The sequence below is a fragment of the Schistocerca nitens genome, chromosome 8, assembly GCF_023898315.1.
Source record: "Schistocerca nitens isolate TAMUIC-IGC-003100 chromosome 8, iqSchNite1.1, whole genome shotgun sequence".
Taxonomy (NCBI): domain Eukaryota; kingdom Metazoa; phylum Arthropoda; class Insecta; order Orthoptera; family Acrididae; genus Schistocerca; species Schistocerca nitens.
The window spans coordinates 351,792,986-351,810,548 of record NC_064621.1 but is presented as its reverse complement, the minus strand read 5'-3'; the positions used below and the strand labels follow the sequence as shown (position 1 = coordinate 351,810,548).

The 17,563-nt window shown below is 37.5% G+C and overlaps 1 protein-coding gene across 1 annotated transcript in view; it reads right to left on the bottom strand.

The window, feature by feature from the left end:
* Nucleotides 1–17,563, bottom strand: part of LOC126199009 (nucleolar protein 6) — a 160,191-nt gene that overhangs the window by 42,973 nt on the left and 99,655 nt on the right. The window contains exon 11 of the mRNA XM_049935689.1: nucleotides 7,648–7,933. Within this exon, the coding sequence (XP_049791646.1) occupies nucleotides 7,648–7,933 (286 nt within the window). The remainder of the gene's footprint in view (nucleotides 1–7,647; nucleotides 7,934–17,563) is intronic.

The following is a 17,563-nucleotide window of genomic DNA, read 5'->3' as shown; positions in this document are numbered from 1 at the left end:
TTTCTAGTTTTTCTGCTTGTAGCAGAGTTCTGACATTCCAGGTACCAATTCTCATTTTGATTTTTTGCCTCCTTTCAAGTTGTCCCCCCTGGAGATCCGAATGGGGGACTATTTTACCTCCGGACACTGATTTAACATGAGAGGAAGCCATTTTTCGTGCATAAAATGGAGACTGCATTATGCAGGGAAGATAATCTGCGGTGGTATTCCGTTGCCTTCCGCAGTTCTGGAGGTCGCCCCTAACATGGGATAACTGACATAAAATGACACTGCTGTGGTGTTGTTTGCAAATGTTGTGCAGTTAATTTTTTTTAATTTTCAAGCAGTGGGAGCTCTACTTAGCGGATCTGAATCGGTAAATGTGCGGATCAGAATCGGTAAACGTCAGAACAATTTGTGGCAATAGGTCCCCCCCCCTCCCTCCCCTTGGGAGGGCTTAGTTGCTGATGGGAGTAACTGTTTTGGTAGAAGTTGGGAGAAAGTGTCACTTCAAACAAACATTCACACGTGTTTCTTATCAGTGCCAACCTTCACTTCCAATACAGTATTCTTACAAAAAGTAGTACGTCGATGTCATTGTATACATATTGTTTCAGCGTTAACTTCACCCTAAGATTACGATCAAATGCTTAGGAAATCAGATCAACTGCTTAGGAAATCCACCTCCTAGCATTTGTAACTAATCATATTGCTTTGTTTCTGGTTCAAATCCACGAGAGAGAGAGAGAGAGAGAGAGAGAATACAGCTTGTTTACTTTTATTTTGGCTGGACCAGTAACAGGGTACATGTTCATGTTCTGTGGCTGTGTAATTATTAGTGTGCCCTCACAGAATTTCTATAGATATTTTTGGAGGTTTACTGTAATATTTTGCTGACTTTTGGCACATCCTTGCTGTTATAGAAGATGCAGGGAGATTTATAAAACCAGCAATGTATTGACTAAATTGGCTGTGTCAACAAAGCTGTCCCTACAGACCAAGGTAAGTCGATTTCAATCGACACAACTGCTCCCATCAATCATCACGTTAAAAGTTAATTTTTTACACCATGAAGTGTATGGACTAAATTGGCTGTGTCAACAAAGCTGTCCCTACAGACCAAGGCAAGTCATTTCAATCGACACAACTGCTCCCATCAACCATCATGTCAAAAGTTAACTGTTTACACCATGAAGTGATGTTCATAGCTTTGTGTAAGTGATCAAAGTGCTGTGTTATTAGCTGTTTCTTTCAAATAGAAGTTTAGTGTTTTCTATCACACTTTCAATGGAAGAGAAAATAAAAGTTCTCAAATGAGTAGAAGTTGATTGCGGAACATGTGTTACATTAGCACAGAGTTTAGGGATACTTGTGTCTATGCTGAACATCATCATTAAAAACAGACTTCATTTTGTTAAGTGCAAATAATGTTGTTGGTGTTGTTGTGGTCTTCAGTCCTGAGACTGGTTTGATGCAGCTCTCCATGCTACCCTATCCTGTGCAAGTTTCTTCATCTCCCAGTACCTACTGCAACCTACATCCTTCTGAATCTGCTTAGTGTATTCATCTATTGGTCTCCCTCTACGATTTTTACCCTCCACGCTGCCCTCCAATGCTAAATTTCTGATCCCTTGATGCCTCAGAACATGTCCTACCAACCGGTCCCTTCTTCTTGTCAAGTTGTGCCACAAACTCCTCTTCTCCCACATTCTATTCAATACCTCCTCATTAGTTATGTGATCTACCCATCTAATCTTCAGCATTCTTCTGTAGCACCACATTTCAAAAGCTCCTATTCTGTTCCCGTCCAAACTATTTATCGTCCATGTTACACTTCCATACAAATACTTTCAGAATCGACTTCCTGACACTTAAATCTATACTCGATGTTAACAAATTTCTCTTCTTCAGAAATGCTTTCCTTGCCATTACCAGTCTTCATTTCATATCCTCTCTACTTCGACCATCATCAGTTATTTTGCTCCCCAAATAGCAAAACTCTTTTACTACTTTAAGTGTCTCATTTCCTAACCTAATTCCCTCAGCATCACCCGACGTAATTCGACTACATTCCATTATACTCGTTTTGCTTTTGTTGATGTTCATCTTATATCCTCCTTTCAAGACAGTGTCCATTCCGTTCAACTGCTCTTCCAAGTCCTTTGCTGTCTCTGACAGAATTACAATGTCATCAGCGAACCTCAAAGTTTTTATTTCTTCTCCATGGATTTTAATACCTACTCCAAATTTTTCTTTTGTTTCCTTCACTGCTTGCTCAATATACAGATTGAATAGCATCGAGGAGAGGCTACAACCCTGTCTCACTCCCTTCCCAACCACTGCTTCCCTTTCATGTCCCTCGACTCTTATTATAACTGCCATCTGGTTTCTGCACAAATTGTAAATAGCCTTTCGCTCCCTGTATTTTACCCCTGCCACCTTTAGAATTTGGAAGAGAGTATTCCAGTCAACATTGTCAAAAGCTTTCTCTAAGTCTACAAATGCTAGAAACATAGGTTTGCCTTTCCTTAATCTTTCTTCTAAGATAAGTCGTAAGGTCAGTATTGCCTCACGTGTTCCAATATTTCTACGGAATCCAAACTGATCTTCCCCGATGTCGGCTTCTACCAGTTTTTCCATTCGTCTGTAAAGAATTCGTGTTAGTATTTTGCAGCTGTGACTTATTAAACTGATAGTTCAGTAATTTTCACATCTGCCAACACCTGCTTTCTTTGGGATTGGAATTATTATATTCTTCTTGACGTCTGAGGGTACTTCGCCTGTCTCATACATCTTGCTCACCAGATGGTAGAGTTTTGTCAGGGCTGGCTCTCCCAAGGCCGTCAGTAGTTCTAATGGAATGTTGTCTACTCCCGGGGCCTTGTTTCGGCTCAGGTCGTTCAGTGCTCTGTCAAACTCTTCACGCAGTATCGTATCTCCCACTTCATCTTCATCTACATTCTCTTCTATTTCTATAATATTGTCCTCAAGTACATCGCCCTTGTATAGACCCTCTATATACTCCTTCCATCTTTCTGCTTTCCCTTCTTTGCTTAGAACTGGGTTTCCATCTGAGCTCTTGATATTCATGCAAGTGGTTCTCTTTTCTCCAAAGGTCTCTCTCATTTTCCTGTAGGCTGTATTTATCTTACCCCTACTGAGATTAGCCTCTACATCCTTACATTTGTCCTCTAAACATCCCTGCTTAGCCATTTTGCACTTCCTGTCGATCTCATTTTTGAGACGTTTGTATTCCTTTTTGCCTGCTTCATTTACTGCAATTTTATATTTTCTCCTTTCATCAATTAAATTCAATATTTCTTCTGTTACCCAAGGGTTTCTACTAGCCCTCGTCTTTTTACCTATTTGATCCTCTGCTGCCTTCACTATTTCATCCCTCAAAGATACCCATTCTTCTTCTACTGTATTTCTTTCCCCCCACTCCTGTCAATTGTTCCCTTATGCTCTCCCTGAAACTCTGTACAATCTCTGGTTTAGTCAGTTTATCCAGGTCCCATCTCCTTAAATTCCCACCTTTTTGCAGTTTCTTCAGTTTTAATCTACAGATCATAACTAATAGATTGTGGTCAGAGTCCACATCTGCCCCTGGAAATGTCTTACAATTTAAAACCTGGTTCCTAAATCTCTGTCTTACCATTATATAATCTATCTGATACCTTTTAGTATCTCCAGGGTTCTTCCATGTATACAACCTTCTTTCATGATTCTTAAACCAAGTATTAGCTATGATTAAGTTATGCTCTGCGCAAAATTCTATAAGGCGGCTTCCTCTTTCATTCTTAGCCCCAATCCATATTCACCTACCATGTTTCCTTCTCTCCCTTTTCCTACACTCGAATTCCAGTCACCCATGACTATTAAATTTTCATCTCCCTTTACTATCTGAATAATTTCTTTTATCTCATCATACATTTCATCAATTTGTTCATCATCTGCAGAGCTAGTTGCCATATAAACTTGTACTACTGTAGTAGGCATGGGCTTCGTGTCTATCTTGGCCACAATAATGCGTTCACTATGCTGTATGTAGTAGCTTACCCACACGCCTATTTTTTTATTCATTATTAAACCTACTCCTGCATTACCTCTATTTGATTTTGTATTTATAACCCTGTATTCACCTGACCAAAAGTCTTGTTCCTCCTGCCACCGAACTTCACTAATTCCCACTATATCTAAATTTAACCTATCCATTTCCCTTTTTACATTTTCTAACCTACCTGCCCGATTAAGGGATCTGACATTCCACGCTCCGATCTGTAGAACGCCAGTTTTCTTTCTCCTGATAACAACGTCTTCTTGAGTAGTCCCCGCCCGGAGATCCGAATGGGGGACTATTTTAGCTCCGGAATATTTTACCCAAGAGGACGACATCATCATTTAACCATACAGTAAAGCTGCATGCCCTCGGGATAAATTACGGCTGTAGTTTCCCCTTGCTTTCAGCCATTCACAGTACCGGCACAGTAAGGCCGTTTTGGTTATTGAGGCCGTTTTGGTTATTGTTACAAGGCCAGATCAGTCAATCATCCAGACTGTTGCCTCTGCAACTACTGAAAAGGCTGCTGCCCCTCTTCAGGAACCACATGTTTGTCTGGCCTCTCAACAGATACCCCTCCGTCGTTGTTGCACCTACGTTACGGCCATCTGTATCGCTGCGGCACGCAAGCCTCCCCACCAATGGCAAGGTCCATGGTTCATGGGGGGAGTGCAAATAAGAGTGAGTGAAATTAAGAAAACTGGCCACGTGCAAATAGGGCTCGAGCTTTGAAGGTTCCATACAAACTAAATTATGACATAGATAGTTCATTCATCCCAGGAATTGAGAATCCTAACAATTTCTGTTATCGACATTGATACCGGCGAGATATTGGTGTAGGAAGTCCCAAGACTTTCGACACTGTTTTAATATTAAGTTGAATGCCAGAAGCTCTGAGTGTTAAGAAAGTGTTCATAGAAAAGCCTGAGGGGAAAAAGAGAAGAGGTAGATACAGGAAAAGGTGGCTTGAAGATATGGAGGAAAACCTCAAAGCAATGGGATTCAAAAATCGGAGAAGGAAAGGAATTGACAGAGAAGAATGAAGGTAGGTGTCAAAGAAGGCCAAGGTTCTGCAAGGATTGCAATGCTGACCAGTAAGTAAGTAAATAAAAAAGCCACATTGTTTTAAAAATGTAAAAACATTGCCCATGAACTACAGTGCCAATAACAAAGTATCGATAATAGCAGAACTATTCAATAAGCAACTGACAGCTTTGAGGCAAGAACAAGAGCCTGTAAGAGGAAAGTTCTCCTTTGTTACCCAGTACATCAAAAAAGTAAATATACAAATTTATGCAAAGTACAGAGTTCCTGCCACCAAACTGTAACCCTCGGATCTGGACATTATCCATGCCTTCAGAAATCACTTAGGAAAGACGTTCAAAAAGCATAAAGTTTGATGGCAGCTGGAAAAGACCCAGCCTCCTTTAAAGTGTAAGTTTTAGACGCTTTGCTCCATATTGCAAAGTCAAAGACAGAGATTAAGGAGTCCTTCATCTCCGAATGCTTTCAAAAAACAGGATTAATTCAAGAAGATGAAGGAAATGGATCTGATATTCCAGATCTGAATAATAATGTTGACACTACAACTTAAACTGCTTAGTCATGGAAGAAAGTTGCAGTCAGTGCATCCAGTGCAAGATTTCCTATACTTTAACAACAATTCTGTCACTGCTGCCATTCATATACAGGAAAATGACAATGGTGCATAAAGAGATAGTGATAGTCATAGTGATTATGAAAGTGGGGTTCCTTCTACCACACATTTAAATGCAGCAATGTAGACAGTAAGAAAATATGCTTTTGTTGTAGATGTCAAGGCTTTCCATGATGCTTCTGAACTGATAAACCATATTGAAAAAATTCACAAAAATTAAAACAACCCATAATTTTGAATTTTTTTGTTGAAAATTAGGAACTGCTTTACCTGTTTGTTGATTATGTCACATTTACGGAAGACCATCCACACTAAAGGTCAGTATAACAAATAAAATTATTTATTAATGTTATATATAGAATGTGCTTAAAAGACTAATGCGTGATATGCTAACAGCCCCAACCTCTTCCCCATCCTGGAATCTTGGTTGTGGTTACAAACTGCAGAAAGAGATAGTGATAGTCATAGTGATTAGGAAAGTGGGGTTCCTTCTACCACACATTTAAATGCAGCAATGTAGACAGTAAGAAAATATGCTTCTGTTGTAGATGTCAAAGCTTTCCATGATGCTTCTGAACTGATAAACCATATTGAAAAAATTCACAAAAAATTAAAACAACCCATAATTTTGAATTTTTTTGTTGAAAATTAGGAACTGCTTTACCTGTTTGTTGATTATGTCACATTTACGGAAGACCATCCACACTAAAGGTCAGTATAACAAATAAAATTATTTATTAATGTTATATATAGAATGTGCTTAAAAGACTAATGCGTGATATGCTAACAGCCCCAACCTCTTCCCCATCCTGGAATCTTGGTTGTGGTTACAAACTGATATGCAGTATAGCCTGAAGTTAGATTTGAAGGTGACAATCTGGTTGTGAATCGGTGAAGCCAACAATGTGAATGTAAAGTCAAGGTTGTGGTAATTTTTGATACTGCTGCGTAGTCCAAACTCCAATTTTCACGCACTATATTTAATACATTTTGCAATATTTCACATGCTTTCTGTTATAAATTGTAGTATATATGTTCAACCACTGACATTGCTTTGCCCAATACTTTAGCAGAATAAATTGCACTAAAATGATGGGTTTTTGGAGAGATCTTCAATATGGTGCAACACTTAAACTGCATATTTTCACAGTACACAAGTCTAAATATGAAAATTATATGGCACTATAGCTTCATAAAAAGTTACATCAACATGGCTACTCCTCAGTTTACGACTGTTTGTCTCTCTCCAAAACTCATTACTTTAAGTGTGATTTGCTGTGCCAAAGTGCCAGGATATATCACATCAGTGACTAAACATAGTGTCAACTTCAGAAAACCTTCATCAGATAATAAACAAGTCTCTGATGAATATTTTGGTGCATATTATGTACATATACCATGGATTAAGTATAGACATGCAAGGGGAGAGGGATTCCATACATCAATTTTTTACTTAAAAAATATTTCCCACCTTTTAATTTTTGCTACATTTTACACAATTTTTTAAAAGGTCCTTGACAGGTGTAATAGCAAGATTTCACTGTATGTTTTGCTAATGTAAACACATACCAGATTTGATTATATAACTAAGAGCACATATTTTACACTCGCTTATTTGAATTAACTTTCTTTCTTGTTTTTATGTTAGCCTTGAACATGTACAAGACTTAAATATTTAATGAGGAAAAATTTAACTATTGGAGTTTCCCTTGTACCAATGAACATAAATTGAGTTAAGTGATAACAACACAAGTTTCTAATTTCATAAAATTTCCATAAAGTACAATAAAGAGATTATTTCTGTTCCTATACGTCAATCCTTTCATTTTGTCCCTAAAATAGAAGTGAATGAATAAAAGTTTAACCTTAATACTAAAAGTTTAACCTTAACACTAAAAGTTTAACCTTAATACTAAAAGTTTAACCTTGATACATAATGTGCTGACATTACCTCTGGAACATTAGCTTCAGGACCTCTGTCAAGGATACTGTAAGCATGCGATGGGTTAAGCCTCAATCCGAACACCAGATGAGGTTCATCAAGAGGTGGCTTCTGCCTTGGGTTCCAAGTCTTTGAAGCACCTAAACTGACTCCCAACGACAATACACGAGATCCGAGGGCTCTTCGTATTAGAGGAAGAATCAGTGCCAATGCCAAAGGTCTCACTTGTCCTAACCAGTCTAGTTGCTTACTTTTGGGGCTTTGAGTTGACACAACACTTTCCATATCTCTCACACTGCAATATAAACAACATTTCAGTATTATCCTTTTCACATTTAATAAATAAATTTAACATCAATTCAGGATAATTTTACTTAGAAAAGATAATGGCAATGGTGGGACATTTGAGATTGTAGGAAAGCAACAGTTTTGCAACATTTTACTAAAATGAAAGGACATCATACTAAACATGTAAATGTCTGTTTCAGTTTATACACATGACAGAGGGAAAGTTGAGGGGGACAGGAGGCGGGGTGGTTAGAGGTGGATGGGGATTAGGAAGAAGGAAAGGGGGGGGGGGGGGAGGGGGAAGCAAATGAAAAATACAGCTCTTAACTCCAGGAAAAATTATGCTATATGAGATTAATTTCATTCTTCCTGACCGAGACAACAGTTAACAATATTTTCATTCTTTTTCCCATAGTTGCGAGAACATAGTGGGGCTTAGCTATTTTTATTGTAAAAATATCACACACACGTTGATGGGATACAAAACTCCCAATACAAGCATCACAAAATCCTGCAGGCAATAGACTGAATGAGATGGCACTCTATCGTTCACAAATGACGGCACTTGGCTCAGGTTAAGGCATGGACAAGGTACGCATTGTTGCTCGTTCAAAGTGACACTTGTGGTACATTCACACACATGCTTTGCACTAAAAAGAATCGTGTATCCAGCAAATTATTTCTCTCACTAATGTAGAATTTGTTGCTTACCATCACCATCAGTAATGATAATTCACAACAAACAGATAAAAATTTACTAAATAACTTGCTACGATCATGTTTAACACTTGAATCTACGACATTCACAGCTGTAAGAGAATGCATGCATGAAATAGGTGTGAAGAACAAGTCTGAATTGCATGCCATTGTTTGTAACTCCAAGTATAGTTAATAAATTGGACTCTCAGTCAAGAGAAAGCAACATTCAGATCTCAGATTAGTTACAGAGATTTCCCTAAATCACTTTAGGCCAATGTTGGGATGGTGTCTTTAAATAACCAACAACTTCTTACTTCACCACCTTTTCCAAGTGAGCTAATTACTGTCTCAAACAGAGCTGGACAAAATCTATGCAAATAAGGAATAATGAGTACAAATAAAAATTATTATTCGTGAACAACAGATAAAAATATTTATTGGAATGACTACTCACTTACATAAATAAAAATATTTATTCAATATTTATGAAGAAAGGGGAGCACGAATAAAAGATAATTATTTAACAAATAATTATATAAGATTAGATCTTCTGAAAACTGTCTTTATTTCAGGATAACCACAGACTTCAATCAAGATCTTCTTCAGCGAAAGTTTGAAAACTAATAAATTCTGCTCTAGTTTTTGGTGAATAACTTTGCTACGGTTCCCTGTCAGTTTCAGCTCATGAATCTGATTCAAATTCAAGAAACTAATTTTCTTTTTCTGTCACACTTTCATTTTCAGAATCGTCACCCAATTCCTGCAACACTTCTTTACTACTATATGTTTGAAGTTTGTTGAAAGCCTCGCTTGATCAGGGACAATTAATGCAGGTGAACAACTTATTTTTAAACAGTGTGAAAGACAGTGCTGCAACAGCTGTAAGTTCTCCCTTTGGTACAGAAAGATGAAAAAAGTCTTTGCATCCTTTTATGTAGAATCACAAAGCATGGAACGAGAAGTCCATAATATGTCCTGCAGTATACCACAGCTTGAACAATAGTGCCTGAACACATTACAACCTCTTTTATGCATTCATGCTCAGTGCCGCTTACAAAATTTTTGAAACCCAAAACCCTATGTAACTGCATCAACCTACCTCACATCAAATAAATTTGTACAAAGTATTCAACCTTTTAATGCTATGGCTGGTCCAAGTTTGTCCTAAAACACTTTCAATTATTTCACATGGTTTTCCACGTCTAGCTGGATTTTACAAAGCTTTACATTTTTGTATTGTTTTGGGATGTACTTCAAATTATGCTATATATATTCTCCATTTTCAGGATTTTTGTATCACTTGGGGACTCACACAAATTTAGTGTATGTGCAGCACAGGGAAAGCGTTCTGGCAACTGGATGCCATATTCTGTGATATCTGCACTTTCACTGAAACATAAATACTCTAACACTTCTAGATGACCGTCTTCATCACAGTCGTGATCATCATCTTCATCTGTCAAATCTCTCTCTGACTCCACTTAACTACTGACAGAGACAACAAACTCTTTTAATACTTTTACAAAATTGCTTCTATTATAAGTTACAGTTGCAATAACTCTTTCTGGGTCTAAACTGGATTCTCTGTGAATTTCATCTAGCATTGTGACTTCAGATAGATACAAACTGAAAGGGGATCCTGAGATACGAGAGGCAAGAGGACTCATTCCACGACTTGTAAATAAATGATCTACTTTTTATTTATGTTTGTTCTGTCTTGCAAATGCCACAACAACATTTATACACTGTGATGTATTTATTTTTGCCAATAAACACGTTAATTACAACTTGAAGTTCAAATCTCTGTTTCGTCTTTCCAAATTCGATGTCACAAATGGGGATTTCCACTAAACAAAACCCAGTCTTCAAATGATGTTTGATAATTACCTTTAAAATCATGGTTAATGGTAATGATATGTGACCCTTATACCCCTTCCTGTTTGCATCTAACATTGTATTTTGCTGTACCCCTCCTCTATTCTGAATTAATCCCTACTAGAACTAAAAGCATATTTGCTTTTTTGACCTTGACTGAACGTTTCCATGACCTTGAATAACATATTTTATACGTAAATTTCTGCTCTTTTCAAATTGTAAATCAGACATTAGGGTTCCCATTTTAAAAAATTGCCTTGAAAATCACATTCAAGGACATGGCCATTAGCAACAAAGCGTGACCCTCTTTTCCACCAACAATTTTTACATAACACATTTTGCTGTATTTCATCTCTATCTTGACTTATTCCACATTACAGATTAAAATGGTCCACCCTCTATATTTTTCATCTTACAATAATATTTTTTTACTGTAACTTGTTCCTGATGGAAATGTTTATTTTTCTGGTAAGTGTCCTTCAGCCAATTATGTTTAATCTGAAATGTTTAAATTGTTTAGCATTTCAGTAAAAAGAGCCACACAGATAGCTGCACACATTAAAGCTGGGGCAGGTTAAAGCTGGGCAGGGAGGTGTGCAGGCCACAGATCAAATCTGCCCGGCGAATAAATGATGAAGGTCGGTGTGCTGACCAACCTGCATATGGTTTTTTGGGCTGTTTTCCACATCTCACCTGGTGAATACGGGATTGATGCTCCAGTCCCACCTCAGTTACATGATTTTGCAAACAGTTACACACTTTTGCTCATTTTGACATGAATAACACTACATGTAGCCACTTGGGATACACATATTCCATCCCATGGGGTAATAGGATGGTGACAGGAAGGGCATCTGGCCACCCCTTAAATTAGCCGTGCCAATCCTGCATCAATGTAGGACATGTGCAGATGAAGATGAGGCATTTCAATAAAAAGTTGAGCTTGAATAGTATTCAAGAAAATCATGGAACGGATACAAAAACTTAGCAAGATCACTGTCAAATGTATCTCATGAAACATAATTGGACGATTCATCATTGTTTGTAAATGTGAGTCTTCTTTCACCTTGTTTACCTCCTTAGTGTAAGCACAATACTCTTCAGCAGCTTGTTCCTCTCATTTTCATTTCAAGTGGCTCAAAAACTTCAACACTGAATTAGCACGTCCATTAATTCAAACCATCTTAGGTGAGCAACCCTTACTTATAAATAGCCACAATACATTCGCTGTTTGGACTTTCAGTTTCAAGTCTGAAAAACTTACAGTTGAGCAGAAACAGTGATGATGGTGAATCATTTTTATCTAAGTTGCTTATGACAGTTTTAATAGACTTTAGATTTAAAGAATGTTGACTATTACCAGCCACCACATCCTTATTCTGTTTACTCATTTTGAAGCACTAAAGACAGGAAAGAACTGCATTGTTATATGAAGCGGATCCACATCCATTAACTTTAGAAATCTTGGTACAACTGAGGAAGGCAGTTCAGTTTGTCTCTGTCGGCTGCATTTTCATCTTTTCCTAGTTACACACAGTGCTTCCACAATGGGAAGGAGAGGAAGCACTGCCAAATGCAGGGGTCAGTTGAATTGTGCTGCATTGGTAGTGTTAACTGCCAAAGCCATTCATCTATGTTATGCTCATTATTACATAAAGTAAATAAAGCTCTGGTTGGTTTTGGACGCTACAGTGCTTAACTGGGCATCATAATGAAGAAAGTATTCTTATGGCCTCTGAACTGACTTTACCAGTTTGTCATAATGGTACCTGTAGTTTAATATGGACTCCCAACATAGGTGCAAAGTGGTATTTTTCACATGTACAAATAATTTACAGAGGTGGAAATAAACGATAAGTGACAGAAAAATCCTAGGACTTACTGAGAATTAAGTTCATAGCCTTTCTGTTTGTAGTCTGGCACTTACCCACTAAGCCATCAAGTCATACCACCTAAACATGCATTAATTATGTATTTATCCAACAGAAAGGTGACAGTGCTGATCAGAAAATACACCAAATAAATGTTGTTGTAGTCTATGTATTTGTTAGTTTTGAGATAAATAATGAATAACAATTAATTATTTGTATTTACAGAGACGAATAACCCCTTTATCCACAAATTAAAAAAATTATCTTCCATTTGAAGAATTATCTAGGGATAAATTTGTTCAAATAATGCCCTTCTTTGTCCTCCTATGATAACATCATTTACTCCTTTCTTCATCTGTCTTATTTCCCTCTTTCTCCTCTCTTAATTTTTCACTTTTCTTCTGCTCTTTCACTGGTCTTCTATTTTTTTATTTTACCTTTCATCAGCCATCTATGCATGCACAGATCCGACTAAATGTTTTCTATCTTGTCAGTTCTCTCAAACACAATGAATTTTCTATCTTCAGACATGTTTCATTAACTCCTCCGAATTTCCAATTTCATCTGCTGACTTTTTTTTCTATTCATGATAAATTACCACACTGCTCTTAAATGTGTACTTATTCTTCTCCTTCTTCAATTTGTCCATTAATGGATGTTGGCAACCACACAATGCATCTTTATTCTATGAACTGCTGTATGTAGCAGTTGATTTACACTTGGTAATTTATACACCTTTCTCAAAAGTATGTTAAGAGTTCCTCCCAGCACACTTCCACACTATCCACTTCAGCCTGCATTCTCCTGGTAAAAATGAGGTAGAGAATCTCATACATTCTTGCTCTCGCCATTGCTGTCACCTACAAGTGCACATTTTTGCATTAGATACAGCTATTTCAGTTACCTTTCATTGTTTGAAATTTCATTTTTATGTAATTTGCCAAACTGTTAGTTCTGGGATAAACAGGCTAATTAATTTATGGAAGTGATTTAAAAATACAAAAACATTTTCATGGCAAGATATAAGATTGTATATACAAGTCAGAATACATGTTTGTCCAAAATACTGTCACAAAATGCTAATGATCACAGTTTAAAATTTTAAATTAACTTCATAGTAATTTCAATAAGATTCAATTTAAACAATGAAAAGCACTCAGTCACCAACGACGGAGGGCCCTGAACAGTACATTTGTACTTTAACAATACCCAGAAAACTGCAGTTTGGGAACTTTCAGTCTTCTTCAGAGTACATACACTACCACAGTTGAACAGTCTGTAGCTACATTAAGGTAGAAGTCCTGTCAGTTGAAGTGGATGAGATGAACAAAGTAAAGGGGAAGAAGAAATGGAAGGGAGAGGTAAGATCTAGGAAAGGAAGGGACAACAAGAAGTGGGAGAGAAATATGGCACCAACAAAAGCTCATTTGGGTGTAAACAGAAGTGGTGGCATGTTGCACACTGCGAAAAGGCAGAGAAGATAGGGGTGTGGGTGGGGGATAAAACAAGACAGTGATGAATAGAAGAGACTGAATTAAAGATACTGAGGTCAATGGGATTGTAGGATCAAAATATGTGTTATTGGCCCAATTATCACTAAGACTGCCATGAGATGTACTCAGAAACTGGGTGGTCAACCTAGCAAGGACAAGTTTGACTCCCTACAAGCAGAAGATGCCAGTGAATACAACATGGTCAACTTTAACAGCTGATTTACATCTCAAGCCATCATTCCTCCTCCGCCCCCATACCCCTCGCACACCACACTAGAAAAACGTAACTGCTTCTTTAAATAGCATGGATGAGAATTGCCCCTCAAATAAGTAATTTACAACCACAACCCTTCTGGCCTCAGTCTCTATTAGTCCCTGCACCTCATCCTCCTCAGCCCCTGTCTCCTGTTCCCATACTCCTTTTCTCTCCAATTCTAATGAACTTCTTTACTCTGGCTCCATTTTAATCTGATTCAGAGATTTATGAGTTAAAGAATCTTTATACTATTCTCTTTCAATGATTTTCCTCTTTCCTATCCTGCAACTCTTCCTTAATGCCCACTCCTCTTTTCCCAAGTCACCACAAGAAACACACCCCTACACCAAGCCTGCCTAATGCTATATAAAGTAACTATTTCCTTCTTCTGCTGTCCTGCATTCTTTCAGCCCTTGCCCCTCCCCTCCCTTCATCTCTCCTTTCTATTTTGCTTGTTCAATGTGCTCCAACCAACGTGACCCATGTGAGAATGGTGAAACTTTATGTATGAGTATGACTTCGGAGAAGAAATTAAGTTCATAAGCTCATCTGTCATGTTACAGCTTTTATATGCCTATGGACTGCACATCATCTCCATTATACGATGAATGGATAATTAAACTTGCTCCATTAACTGCTGCTTGCTTCTTGGCACTTATGCAAATCATTTCATATTTCAAAATTAAGTATGTTTGTTTGTTTGTTTGTTTTTTTCTTGACACTGATATCACATTATGGCAGGGTTGGCCATGGTGTACCAAATGTATGATGCATGTATGATGCATGTGGAGGCCAAGGTTCAGGCTTTCTCAGGTTTGATCAGTCCTTCTTGGAAGTACTCGGTACATCTAAATTTCATTTAGTTTGTGCTGCAGCATTTTTCGGTTGGCAGAACTCTTTTCAGTTTCACAGAATCATCGTGTCAGCACTGCTTATCGTTTGCTATTTGTAGTATGATAGGAAGGGCATTCACAGGTCCAGTTGCTGCTTGCACAAAAAGAGGTAGTCCAGTGCTCTATCATCAAAAGCCTGGAAAAATCAATGGGAATGATAGAAACAAAGGACGAGAATTCTCAATATATATTATGCAGTTGCATAAATGACGGGTACGCAAATTTGCTGCGAAACTATATTACAGCACCAAGCAGAAAGGATTTAGAGATTTAGTTGACAAAGAAAGAGCAACAAATTACAATGATCAACACATGGGATTCATTGTTCTGCACATCAAGAAGAAGTTTGCACTAAATTTGCAGGCATGAAGCACATGATGAAATTGTTGATATGCTTAGTAAAGTTTCTGAAGTCAAACTCATTATTTCATGTCAGTTGCAACAGTTTTCAGTGGAATTGAACGAGGAGAATGGAGACTTTATATATTACAGCAAAAGTATGTTGGTTAAGTCAAACGGCATGCCTGAAGCAATTTTTTGATTTTTAACCCACTATTGTTGAATTTATGAAGGAAAAAGGGGTATAGGAACAAACATTAGAACATCCAGAATGGATTACAGACCTCACATTTTAAGAGGAGTTAATTACACAGTACCCACAGTGAGACACTGCAAGGTTACAAAGAACTTTTTTTCTGATTTGATGGGAATGCATTAAAAAGGAAATCACACTGTCAAAGGGGAAAATTCTGACTAAAAACACAATCCAGTTAGCTAAGTTCACTGGCATTAAAGAAAATTTGAAGCTTGATATACTTAGTGTGGCCTTGAAAAAAATACAAGGATAGTTTTTGAAACATTTTGAAACACTGTCAGTCTTACACCTGCATTTGAGACCATTTGCCTTTTCAGTTGAAAACAACCCCGTCATGTGCAGACATAACTGATTGGTCTGCAATGCAATTTCTGTTTTAAAGACAAATCCTTTTATATCAAAACTGTCCAGGTCATATACATTATTTTTCTCAGCTAGAGTTTCCACATCTCCATAATGAGGCTGCAAAAGTTCTACAACATTTTGATCAACATGCATGTGTGACAACCTTTTTTTTTAATTATGAAACTAAATAAGCCACAATTATGTGGAAGACTGTGTGCAAAAATCTTTGAAACTGTCTGCATCTTTTTGTATGGTGACAGTTTGTACCAGATAAAAATTATATCTTCATGCACCAAAATAGTTAAATAATAATGAAAACTTGTCTCGTCTGTGCTCTATGTTGTTGAGAAATATGAAATCAAGTCTTATGCAGTGTTACTCCATTGCCACTTCTTAAATACAGCACATTTGCAGTTTCCACCATCTTCAAGTTCAGACAGCATGGTGCGGCAGTGGGGAAAGTGTGCAGCTAGTCTGAGGGTTATGACATGCAAGCCAGAACATGATTCAACAGCTGAATTCTTGGCCATCCCTGCTTTATGGGCAGCAGATACTAAGACCAGAAGATCAATAAAATAAATAAATAAATAAAAATTTAGAAAAAAATAAAATAAATCGCTTAGCATGTTGATAAGAGTTACAAGCAATGAACACACCACATACATATAACAGAAAATAACTGAAGCTTTTGAATTTGAAGATCACTTTTACATGAGGGCCAGTCGTAAATATTTAATTATTACTTTAAACAAATTAAGTTACATACTTAGTTTTTTACTTGTTTTTAGGCGTATTTTGCAGCCCTTGTACATAATGAAATCCCATGCCACGCTACCACAGCATGCTGTTAGAGGAGCCAAAACAAAACAACACAGCACACCACAAAAATATGGTATCATGCAATAATTAGTTTTCTCCATCTGAAGGGGAGCAATACCACAATAATCCGTGCTGACTGCACAGCAACAATGCACCGTCATACGACACAGTGGTTATGAGGAACAGACATGTCATAATGATGAGCTATGTGGCAGATCATCTCTCTGTGAACACTAGAAATTGCAAGAGAAGAGGAGGTCCTGGTGTCTGATGACTTGAGTATCACAATTGAGTCAGTAGTGGAATAAGTGAAAATTGGTCATGAAGCAATTTACAACATATTGAAATTTTGAATGCCATTACTCACTCACTTCTGGGACTGCTTACACCCATTCAGTAAGCACACCAAACTGAGGCCAAAAAGGGAATGTTGCAGCTGTATCAGAACAATCCAAATGACTTCTGTAACCAACTAATTATCATAGACGACAATGAAACTAAGGAGCTAAAAGATGTGAAAACATGTGGATTAACCACCACCACATAAGACAAAAGATCCAATTACCATCAAGTAATGTGATGCAGAGTGTTTTTTGGGACTACCATGGCATGGTGCTAACAGATTATGCTCATAAAAGACAAACTATCACAGGAGCATACTACCAACATCTTCTGATAAGGTAACAGGAGACTGCCATAATGAAGTGTTGCAGAAAGCTGTCCAAGGTGGTGCTTTTGCACTTCAACATTCTAGCATGATCTGCACACTACACAGTCACACATGCTGCTTA